At 40.4% G+C, this 10,268-nt stretch overlaps 1 protein-coding gene across 3 annotated transcripts; it reads right to left on the bottom strand.

Moving 5' to 3' along the window:
• Positions 1-1,434: 1,434 nt before the first annotated feature.
• On the bottom strand, positions 1,435-9,107 carry EEF1AKMT1 (EEF1A lysine methyltransferase 1). 3 transcript variants are annotated; one of them, XM_079721811.1, is made up of 4 exons: positions 8,857-9,107; positions 6,966-7,048; positions 2,514-2,794; positions 1,435-1,599 (listed from the first exon to the last, which is right to left on the bottom strand). In XM_079721811.1, exons 1-4 carry the CDS (start codon positions 8,998-9,000, stop codon positions 1,463-1,465), a joined length of 645 nt encoding a protein of 214 aa, XP_079577937.1. In that variant the 5' UTR covers positions 9,001-9,107; the 3' UTR covers positions 1,435-1,462. The 3 variants fall into 3 exon arrangements, with proteins under 3 accessions (XP_079577937.1, XP_079577939.1, XP_079577938.1); XM_079721813.1 differs by having other exon boundaries at positions 2,514-2,701; XM_079721812.1 differs by having other exon boundaries at positions 6,966-7,045.
• Positions 9,108-10,268: the final 1,161 nt, after the last annotated feature.

The following is a 10,268-nucleotide window of genomic DNA, read 5'->3' as shown; positions in this document are numbered from 1 at the left end:
TGGGAGGCTCAGCTCACCCCAGAATCTCATACTTGTATAAATCGCTGCAGGTTTATACAATTAGAATTTTTTTTCACTTGCAGACTTTCAATTCCCAGAAATCAGGAGTGGAGTCGTCGTCTGCAACTGCAAAGTGAGCTAAACCTTTACCCTTTTCTTTAGGCTTAAGTCTGTCCCCGAACACAATTACTTGTAAAAGTAAAGTTCTTAACTTGCTTTAAAATCCTTAAAACAATTGTAGGTGAAAGGCATGCTGGCTGTGCATTTCTCGCTGGACTCTGCTCTGATGGGCTCCACTAATTTTCAGAGGAAACAGTGGTAATTAAGGTCTTCACTTTATCTTAATTTTATGGTTAATGTTCAGGAAGATCACCTGCAGAGTCGGCCTCTGCATCGTTGTTTATGTGCTCTTGTCCCTACTTACAATCAGCCTTGGTTTGATCTGGACAGAAGGTACTGAGAGAACTTTCAATTTGTACCAAATATGGACAGAGGTTGTGCATGGAAAACACTGCTGAGCAAAATTCATATTTTCCAAATAAACAATTCAAAATTGATAGCTGTGGGTAGTTCTGTACCATTTGGGGAATTTTACTTCTGTGCTCAACCTCTGGGGAAAAAAAAAGGTAAGCCTAGTGGTGGTATATCTAGCATACATTCTTGTCCAGAAAACAGAAGGTTCAGATCAATGTCAACAAAGAAAATCCACGTATTAAAAAGAAAAATTGCCTTTCAAACCTTGGGTAATTATTTCAAGCATTGCCACCGTTGTGTAACATTTTCTAGCCACTCCTCAAACATAAATAGTGCAAACACCAGAGGAGTGGACTGAAGGAGAGTAAACGGTTTGCAGGGGGATAATACTGCTGTTCCATAAACTGTATTAATCATCAGTTTAACTAACGTTAGCTGTTAACAGGTAACGCATTTCCAATGGAAGATCTAGAAAGGCAACTTGTATTTGCATTTTTTCTCTGACAAATATTTACTGAGCATGTGCCCTCTTCTGGGCACTGAGCTCCTGGGAGGCAACTGTGAACTGGACACAACCCTCGTCCTCAGCTACAACTCCAAACCGCATGGCTGTCAAAGCACGTGCAGGTGTCCACAGCCACCCGTACACGGGATACGGCAGAGGCCAAGGTCCTGGGCAATCACTAAGCTGCCTGTGCTACTACTGCTCTTTACCTGCGTTAAGTGAGGAGAGTAGACTAGATGGCTTCTATGACTTCTTCCAAATGTAATTCCACTGGTTCAAGCTGGCAAAAGCATCCCAAGCTCTAGGGATGCCCTCACTAAGGAAATCACAACAAGATGTTGTCCTCTTCATCTTGAAAATTAGGCCAGGGAGAGCCCCAGTTTGTGAGGGAGATGGGGAGGTCGTAGCTTTTCAATCTACTAAGAAAATAAAAAGAGGGAAATGTCACATGGGTCCTTTACTACATTGTATTACCAGCTGCGTTCACAGTCCACGGTCCAGCCCAGAATCATAATTCACGTAACAGCGAAATTCATTTCCCAAGGTTCGAGTGTGTTCTGGAATAAACGTGCACATCTTCACTCCAAGAAGTTCTGCTGCCTCTTCCTCCATGACGGCACCTGAAGAGAACAACCAGATGAGCCCGGAGACTGAGGCGCCGACCGTGTCTCAGCTCCACACCCACCAGGCCGGCCAGGGAGGTATTCTCGACCAGACGCGGGAAGCGGTGTTGACGGTACCACTCAGCGATGAGGGGGAAGGTCAGTGTTCTATATTCCTTGTTTACGTCCTCCAACATTTATGCAAATTACCTACTTTTTTCCTTTTCTTTTTCATTTAATTTCCTACATCTGCAAGGCTGAGATACTTAAGAAAATAATTATATTCCACAAAGTAACATAAGGAAAGCAAAAGTAATTACTAAAAACCACCATTTTCCAACTTTGAGTCAACAACCCCTTTTTCAATAGTAGCGAATCGTGCAAACTTGTAGCAATACATTCACACCAGCCTCTGGCTGACAAATCCCATTCCTCCCTCCAGCCCTGTCCTTGGCACCCACTGCACTGGGGAAGCAGGGCCCACACAGCAGGCCTGGATGCCCGAAGTAGGGAGACCAGCAGTTAACATTTTCGTTCTCAGTCAAATGCCAGTATATCCACCTTAAGAAAATATATCCACATCACCAGTGCCAAAGTCTCCTTCTCAGCTTTGGTAAACCTAATCTAATGTCTAGCTCTGTAACCTTTGGCATCCACTTTAACCCCCGAGATTCCAAATTTCTTTCATCAGTTGTACAGGCTGAGTCAGATACTGTTATTATATCCTGACGTCGACGAGTACAAGTACTCCTGGTGCGCTCACCCAGTGCCGGACCCCACTTCCCAGGCATCATGCCACTTAGTTCTCCCCAACCCTGCCTGAGAGACAGGTAGCATCTCAGCCCCACTGTACAGATAAGGCAACTGGGGCACGGAGAGGGGAAGAACCTTGTTTAAAGTCATGGGATGTGCGTTGCCAATTCGGCACCTACCTGTGCACAGCAGAATCTTGCCCCGGGTCAGGTACTTGATGGTTTCCGACGTTTTTCTGAGACATTCCTCGGAGAGATAGGGGGGATCTGCTATTACAATGTCAAAACTGTGTGCAGCAATTTTCTCAGGTAAATCCACTGGGTTATTGTAATCATAGAAGATAAACTCCTCTCCATAGATGGCAAACCTGTGGTCATATTCGAAGATGCAGATAGAAAAGTCTTCTCTGTGCAGCTCTCTCAGCTTCTGGTAAACGCTGGGGGCACTCACACACGCTATTCTGGAACAAAAGGAGCCAACTCACGACTGAGCTCTATGACAGCGTATGGCATCAAATAACCACTTCACTGAAAAACCACAGTCCCTGTGTTCAGATTTTCTTAAAGGAAACAATAATGCAAACTGAAGTAATAACAGCAATACATTTTGAGAGAAAACTTTCTACTGCCTCACTTTTAAGGAATCTACTGGTTACAAATCTACCACTCATATGAAAGGACAAATGTGTTTTTCATGGTAAAAAAAAAAAACGTAAAACATTATTAGGACAAGGGTTGTAAAACATTATTAGGACAAGGGTTATGAAGCCCATGACCTGAATTTACTTAGTATTTTCATGGTGGTCTCTTAACATTTATTTCAAATAAATACTTTTTAGCCTCATACTAAATATTTTGAAGTTACTTTGTAATCTTGAAGAAAAAACTCCAAATAACTTTAGTTTTCCAAAAAAGTACATTAAAACTAGGTCTCAGTGCAGACAGACTACTTCGAATTTCTGCTGCTTTTTGTATAAGTAAATTAAAGAATCTGTCTTGTTACAAGCATCTCCAGTTAACGAATGGGTAGTGTTCCAGTAGTTAACTTTTAAAGCCAACTGCCAAACATGCTAGAAGTAACTTAAATGTTGAATTACTCAGTTGACTGTGGTACATCTATTACAGTGGAATACGTGTTGTCATTACTCTCCAAGACAGTCAAGTTCAGGAGAGTGTAAACTGCGCTTTCACAGAGTGGGGTTTATGCTTACCTCTTGGAGATACACAGCTTGTCTGCAGACAATGGGAAAGAGACTTTTTGTCTCCATCCCTTTTGTCACTTTTAGATTTTTATTATGTGTCGATATATATACACACACACACATAAAATCATTCAGAAAACTACTTATTTAGAAAATTAAACTCAGCTTTAAAACCGTGAGATGCATTTCTTCGGACAAGTGTTACACGTCTGGTTAGGTGCCCACGCGGGGCTCAAAGGCTTCTTGGCCCAAATGCACGTGAAGCACGTAAGGAAGTCTGGGGGCATCCCGACTGCCTTCTATGGGGACCAGACCCCAGCCTGGCTGCTGCCAGAGCTCTGGCCCGGGGGTGCGGAGGACTTGAACCACAGCAGCACCTCCTTCCCTAAAAACCCCAGAGGAGGTACTTCAGGCGGAAGGACAGTGGTCTGAGGTGGAGGAAGGCCCGAGAGCAGGGTGTAGTGGCAGGGGAAGCGGACGGCCTGCTGCTCACAGCTGGGGCCCTTGTGCGAGTAATGTGACCACGTGGGCCTCAGCATCCGTCTTTAGGATAGACAGTGTAACAGGAACTACCTCCAGAGGTGTGAGGGTTAAACAAGATGACCCTCAGAAAGCACTTACCCAGGAGACACACAGTAAGTACCCAATAAATGCTACTCTTATTACTCATCTTTAAAATTATGACATAACTCCTAAAAATACTGAAGATGCCTTTCAGAAAAAGTAAGTTGCTTCCAAAGCCCTCATGTTAAAAACATGTCATTAAGAAAAATGTAATAAACTACATATAATTTTAAAAGAAAAAGGACAGAAAAAAGAAAACCTTAGGACTTCAAGTTAAACTTCCAAACTTCCAGTTAAAGATGGCAGAGGGACACATTCATTTAGCCAAGTCCCAAACTGGCAGCCAGGAAAGCTGAGAAGGAACCTGGCTGACAGCACAGTACCCACGGCTCAGGAAGCTGCACAACCAGGTAACTCAAGAAGCAGGGGGTGACGGTGGGGCAACAAACAGGAGAACTGTTTGAAAGGTCTATTCAAAAGGAAATGCACCCCCAGGATTCTCTTCCCTATCCCAAGCCTCCACAACTGTGGTAGGAAACTGGAGGGATGTTCTCTGGGTTGGGGGTGGGTGCCAGGCACAGCTAGTGGTGAGGTACCACGTGGAAATGGCAAGGATCACATTAAACCCACTGGATGTCGGGACCCCCAACCCTCTTTCAGAAATAAGCCTTCTGGGATGAGGTCAACGAGATGTGTGACTTCCAGGCAGGAAGACTTCCTGGGGCTCTGACCAGACCACAAGGAAAGGCCTGGACATGTTGACCCTGGGCGTTGATGGGGAAACAGCCATCTGCAGACACCCGAGTAGAGAAGTCCCGCCCCGGTATCAGAACCTCCAGCCCTAGAGCGCCTCACCCTTAAATACGGACAGACAGCAGGGGGCCAGCAGACATTCAAGGAAAGCATCTAATACCAGAGGCCAAAATAAACAGAAGATGCATGTGTGCAGTTCGTTAGAGACTGTAGGGAGAAAACTCCTTTTAAAAAAATCCTAAAATATCCTCAGAAGGATGAACAAGATACAATAATAAATATTCAGAGACCCAAAAAAGAACTATGGTATAGATGACTAAGTATATGACAGCAGAAATGGTAAACTAAGTAAAAAGTTTCAAAGATAAAGTTGAGGAATTTTCTCAGAAGGTAAGGTCAAAAGATGGAAAAAGGACAGAAAAAAAGTAGATAGGTCCAACATTCAAATAACAGGCATTCCAGAAAGAGGAATCGAAAAAAGAAGTGGGAAGAAAATCAAATAATTTAGGACTATTTTCCCAAACTGAAGGACCTGAGTTATAAGAATGGAAGGGCTTTCACCCAGTACAACAGATGGAAGCTCCACTCCAAGACACACCGAATACTGGGGAGCAAGAGAAAATCCTAAGCGAGCAGCAGGCAGGGATGGGAAAAGACACGTTTCCCACAAGAAATCAGGATGGCACTGTACTTTCCAATAGCACTACCGAAACGTGGAGTCAATGAAGCAATGCCCTCAAAACCTGGAATTCAACACCCAACAAAACTAACACATGAAGAGAATGGGTAGGATAAAAACATTCTCAGACATGAAAGGTTTTAAAAATTTCCCTCCCATGGAAACTATTGAAGGATATACCCAACCAGGATAAAGCTGTAAACTAAGAACTGGGGTACTGGACACAGGAAGTCTGGAACAAGAGAGAGGTAAAAGGACACCTCAGCATGATGGTGAAGGAAATACCAAGACCAGAGCTGCAGCAAAACCAGAAATCAACCAGTCCAGATGGAACAGGTTGCAAAGCCCTGGAAGTCATTTTTTTCAAGGAGCTGAAAAATATGTTTGAATTTGTTGATAAGAGATTTATACCACTGGGGAGAATTTGAGAGTTAATTGGTAATATGGACATAGAAATACTTTAAAAAAAATAGAATTATTTTCTTCAGGGAAGATGAAACATTGTACAGAAAAGGAAAAGACTCGGCTGTAAAGAACATCTATGTTGTCCTAACAACATAAACCCTGTTCTAACCAAAATTAGGATATAACTTAACACCAATTCTACACAATCACTTCCAGGAGATAGAAATACAGGCAACACTTCCCAGCTCATTTTATGAAGCTACCATTAACCAGTATGAAACCCAAAACCAGTATGAAACCCAAACCAAGAGTATAAAAGAAAATTTCAAACCAGTATCACTCATGAACATAGAAGCAAAAATCCTCAACAAAATATTAGCAGAGTCCAGCCATTTAAAAAAAAGAAGAAAAAGGTATAACTCTATTGGGAGAGTGGACGGAAAGCAGACATATACGTGGCAGTTGTGGCCTATGAAGGGAGCCAAATCCTCATTCTCTTAAGGTGAGAAGTCAAGAAATAATGTCTACAAGTGACAAGTCAAGAAGTGCCAATATAAACGTTATTTAAAATGTTTGTAAATAACGAGAATGAAAGAGCTGAAAAGGCGAGGGCGTGGACAAGGGGAAAACTAACAATGGGTTAGTTTTTGAACAAGTCTTTTAGGACCATTTGACTACATGCGTGCAAAGTTTTGACAGAAGTAAAAACCAAATTAACAAAAAAGAAAATCTATTCTTAAAACTTCAAAAAGGCCAAGATTTCTTTTAAAGCAAACTCTAGGGGTATAAAACAGGCAGAAAATGTTAAAATAAGGAACAGAGATAAGATACCTTACACTGAATAGATTTCTGTGTGTGTCCCCAGACTCAACAGTGAAGCAGTTCTTACCTCCTCATGTTCTGCGAATCACGAACTATAGGTTTTGCAGATGACAGTTCAGCCTTCTTACCAACCACGTCTCATATAGGAAGGACATTTAAAATATTACTTTAGATTAAAAGGCAAAAGAGAAATGAAACTGATCTCACCTGCCACCTTCCCCAGCAGCTGCCACGGCTTCCTCTGCAAGGCGCAGGGCGGTCTCCGGAGTGTACCAAAACTGGCTCAGCTGCTGTGACAGAGGAATGAGTGAAATCACTTTACAACCGGCATAGAGTTTATCCTTTTAATTTATATCTACTATATCAATACATACTATATCAATTATCAGTGTTCACTGCTGGGCCAAGTAATATCCTCTGATTGCATTTCCTTCTGGTATGGTACCTCTTGTTTTTCCTAGAGTTAATACATGATTGTTTCATTTGCTTGGATTCTTGAACCTATCCCTAATTCTCCCAACATCCTGCAGCTTGTGAGAAGTGGTGCGTAGGAAGGTAAATGTTGTGAGACTTACCATGTCTAAAACATTTTAATTTTATCCTAACATTTGATAACTCAGCTGGGTGTAGAATTCCAGGCTGAACAGATTTTTACTCTAAATCTTGAAGGAACTACTCCACTTTTTTCTAGTTTCTAGTAAAGCTACTGAGAAGTGCAATGTGACTTGTAGACCTGAGACTCTGTAGGTGACATGCTTTTCTCTGGAAGGTTCTAGGATCTTCTTTGTCACCTATATCCAGAATTTTCAGTCATAATAATCATGTGTCTTAGTGAGGGTCTTTGGCTCTGGGAAATTTTCTAATATCATTCTTTGAAGGTTTCCTCCCCTCTTTGTTTTCAGTTCTATTTTTCTGGAACTCCACTTAGTTGAATATTGAGCTTCCTGGATTTATCCTCTAGTTTTATGTTTTCTTTCTATAATTTGTATCATTTTTTCCCCCCAACTTCCTGGGAGATCTCCTTAATTTTATAAACAAAACAAACCAAAAGAAAGTGTCAAAAATATACAAATAGTTAATTCAGGTAGTGGAGTTGTGACTTTTGCTTTTTTGTTCATGTTTTTATATATTTTCTACAACAATCATACATTACTTTTAGAATCAGAAAAAAGTACATAGTATTTAAATAAGCAGAAGGAAAAGAGAAAAAGACCACCTCAAGGATAATAACGTACCTCAAGTTTCTAATGTTAACTATTCAAAGAATCAAGCTAAAGACAGAAGCACATAAAGAAGGGAAGCAGTGAGGCATCTGAGCAAGTGGAACATTTAGAATAAATACAAAGAAACATTTCTGTCCCAGTCTCAAACAGATGGTAAACAGGAAAATTGTATATAACTTAAGAGATCTAAACTTGACACAGAATGTAAAAGTCTGCTTAAACACACACACACACCTCCTTCCAGCTGCAAAGTGATGAAGAGAGGCAAATCTATTATCAAGGGGTAGTCAGACACACTTCAAGCCTCATCTATTTCTCAACTATCTCCTTCAAAAATGTAAATTTCTATATTCCAGGTTAGGTTTTCCTGAACTCACTTTTTTAAATTCCTATTTTAGACCATAAAAATACAATTAAAATACATACTGTGCCCCAGAAACTCTTAATATCTTCTTTAAAACTCAGTTTCATCTATTTTTTACTACATGTTTAAGTCCAGTTACCCCATTACTGCAATGATCAATTTTTCCCTTTTCTCAAGGATTGCTGGGCTCCATAACAACCAACAGAATGCACCTGTATACAAGAAGGAAGCACAGTTTGTGTTGGATATAATGATATGCTGTTCTTCTATCTGAAATGTCCCCTCCTCTGATCACCAGGCAGCCTGAGAGTCAGAATTAGGAAAATCTGCATTTATTGTCTTAAAATGTTCGTGGACTGCTTGCTGTCTTAGCTCCTGAACAGGTTATCAGCTTTGTAGTGACGAGTGAGATAAACTTGGGTATTAGGTCAGATACAGACAAACACTGGACTAGGTACAGAATAGGCTCCACACCAACACTTCCTGATGGGTGGGGAATGCATTAACTTACCCAGTTCTCTTCTATTATTCCAATGTTGTACTTGTCATCGCCACCGAGGTCGGTGTACTGTTTCTGCTCAGCATAAAATTCCTGCAGAGCTGCAAGGGCATGGGAAGAGAGCTGGGGGAGGTCCTCATCTTCAGAGTTGCTCATTTCACACCTGCAGGGAAATGAGTATAAGTGATGTTTGTTTTTTCTTTTCCATCAAACAACAATTAAAAAAATTTTTATCTCACAGCAGGGATCCAAACTGAAAGTGAGTTGTATAAAGGAAACACACCTGTATGATTCCTTGCAGAGTGAAATTTTTACCATAAATACTATAAAGATGTTTTGCTTTCTTCTGGTACTCCAATGGCCACATGCAGCTAATTCACAGTAGATTCCCTTAATAAGATCTTTTTATGTGTGAATGTCACTGTTTTTAGGTGACCTAAGGCTCCTGGGTGTCACTGACAGGATAAGTGAAGGATCATAAAGGAGGGGTACAGGAAGAGATGAAAAGTAAAAGGGATGAGAGAATGCAAATTATGATAATAATGAGACACCACTATATACCTACCAGATTGACTAAAATTAAGAAGACTGATAATACCAAATCTTTTGGGGGATGTGGAGTAATGGAAATTGCCTGTTCTGCTGTTGAAATGTAAACTGATGAAAACATTTTGGAAAACAATTTGACCTTACCCCTGCTTCAACTCAGTAATTCTGTATCTACATATACATATAGATCATGTAACTGTATGAAACTCCTGTAATTCACATAAATAGACACGTAAACTATGTTCAAAGTAGAAATGTGTACTAGCAACAACTAAAATTACTGAAGTATCCACCCACTGGACATTATAAAATATACTGCTATATTCCTACAGTGGGGTACTACATAGCAATGAAAACATTTTGTATCACTCTTTTCTCCTTTGTTGGCTTGCTACCTATAGCTTTGTTATTTAAGTGGTTGCTTTAAGGTTTACAGTATATACATCACAGCATACATTCAAATAACATATCACTTCTTGTATTACATAAAAATTTTATAATTGTATATAACTTTCATTTCTCTCCTCCAATTCTTTGTGTTACTGTTTGACCAACATCTTATTTTTACATTTGTTATAAACTCCACATCACACTGTTAAATTTAAAAACCTTATATATTTACCTACTTCATAACCACTTACAGTGCAACTTCATTTTGTTGTACAGATTAATATTTTCATCTGTTGTCATTTTCCTTCTGCTTGAATGGCTTTTAACATTTCCTGTAGCACAGTTCTACTGCTGATGCATCCTTTCAGCTTGTATGTCTAAAACTGTCTTTATTTACATTGCCTTACTTTTTGAAAGATTTTATTTTGGGGGGCGATGGGATTCTAGGTTGAGTTTTTTTCTTCAGTACCCTAAAGAGATTCCTC

Source organism: Hyperoodon ampullatus (assembly GCF_949752795.1).
Source record: "Hyperoodon ampullatus genome assembly, chromosome: 16".
NCBI classification, from domain to species: Eukaryota; Metazoa; Chordata; class Mammalia; order Artiodactyla; family Ziphiidae; genus Hyperoodon; species Hyperoodon ampullatus.
The sequence above is the reverse complement of the archived record's forward strand: the minus strand, read 5'-3'. Positions and strand labels throughout refer to the sequence as shown.

Coding starts and splice junctions, on each gene's coding strand:
- EEF1AKMT1 (XM_079721811.1), bottom strand. CDS start 9,000: ATGAGCAACTCTGAAGATGAGGACCTCCCCCAGCTCTCTTCCCATGCC. Junction 2,795..6,965: donor GCTGCTGGGGAAGGTGGCAG/GTGAGATCAGTT, acceptor CTTTTGTTCCAG/AATAGCGTGTGTGAGTGCCC. Junction 1,600..2,513: donor CAAGATTCTGCTGTGCACAG/GTAGGTGCCGAA, acceptor TGTTCTCTTCAG/GTGCCGTCATGGAGGAAGAG.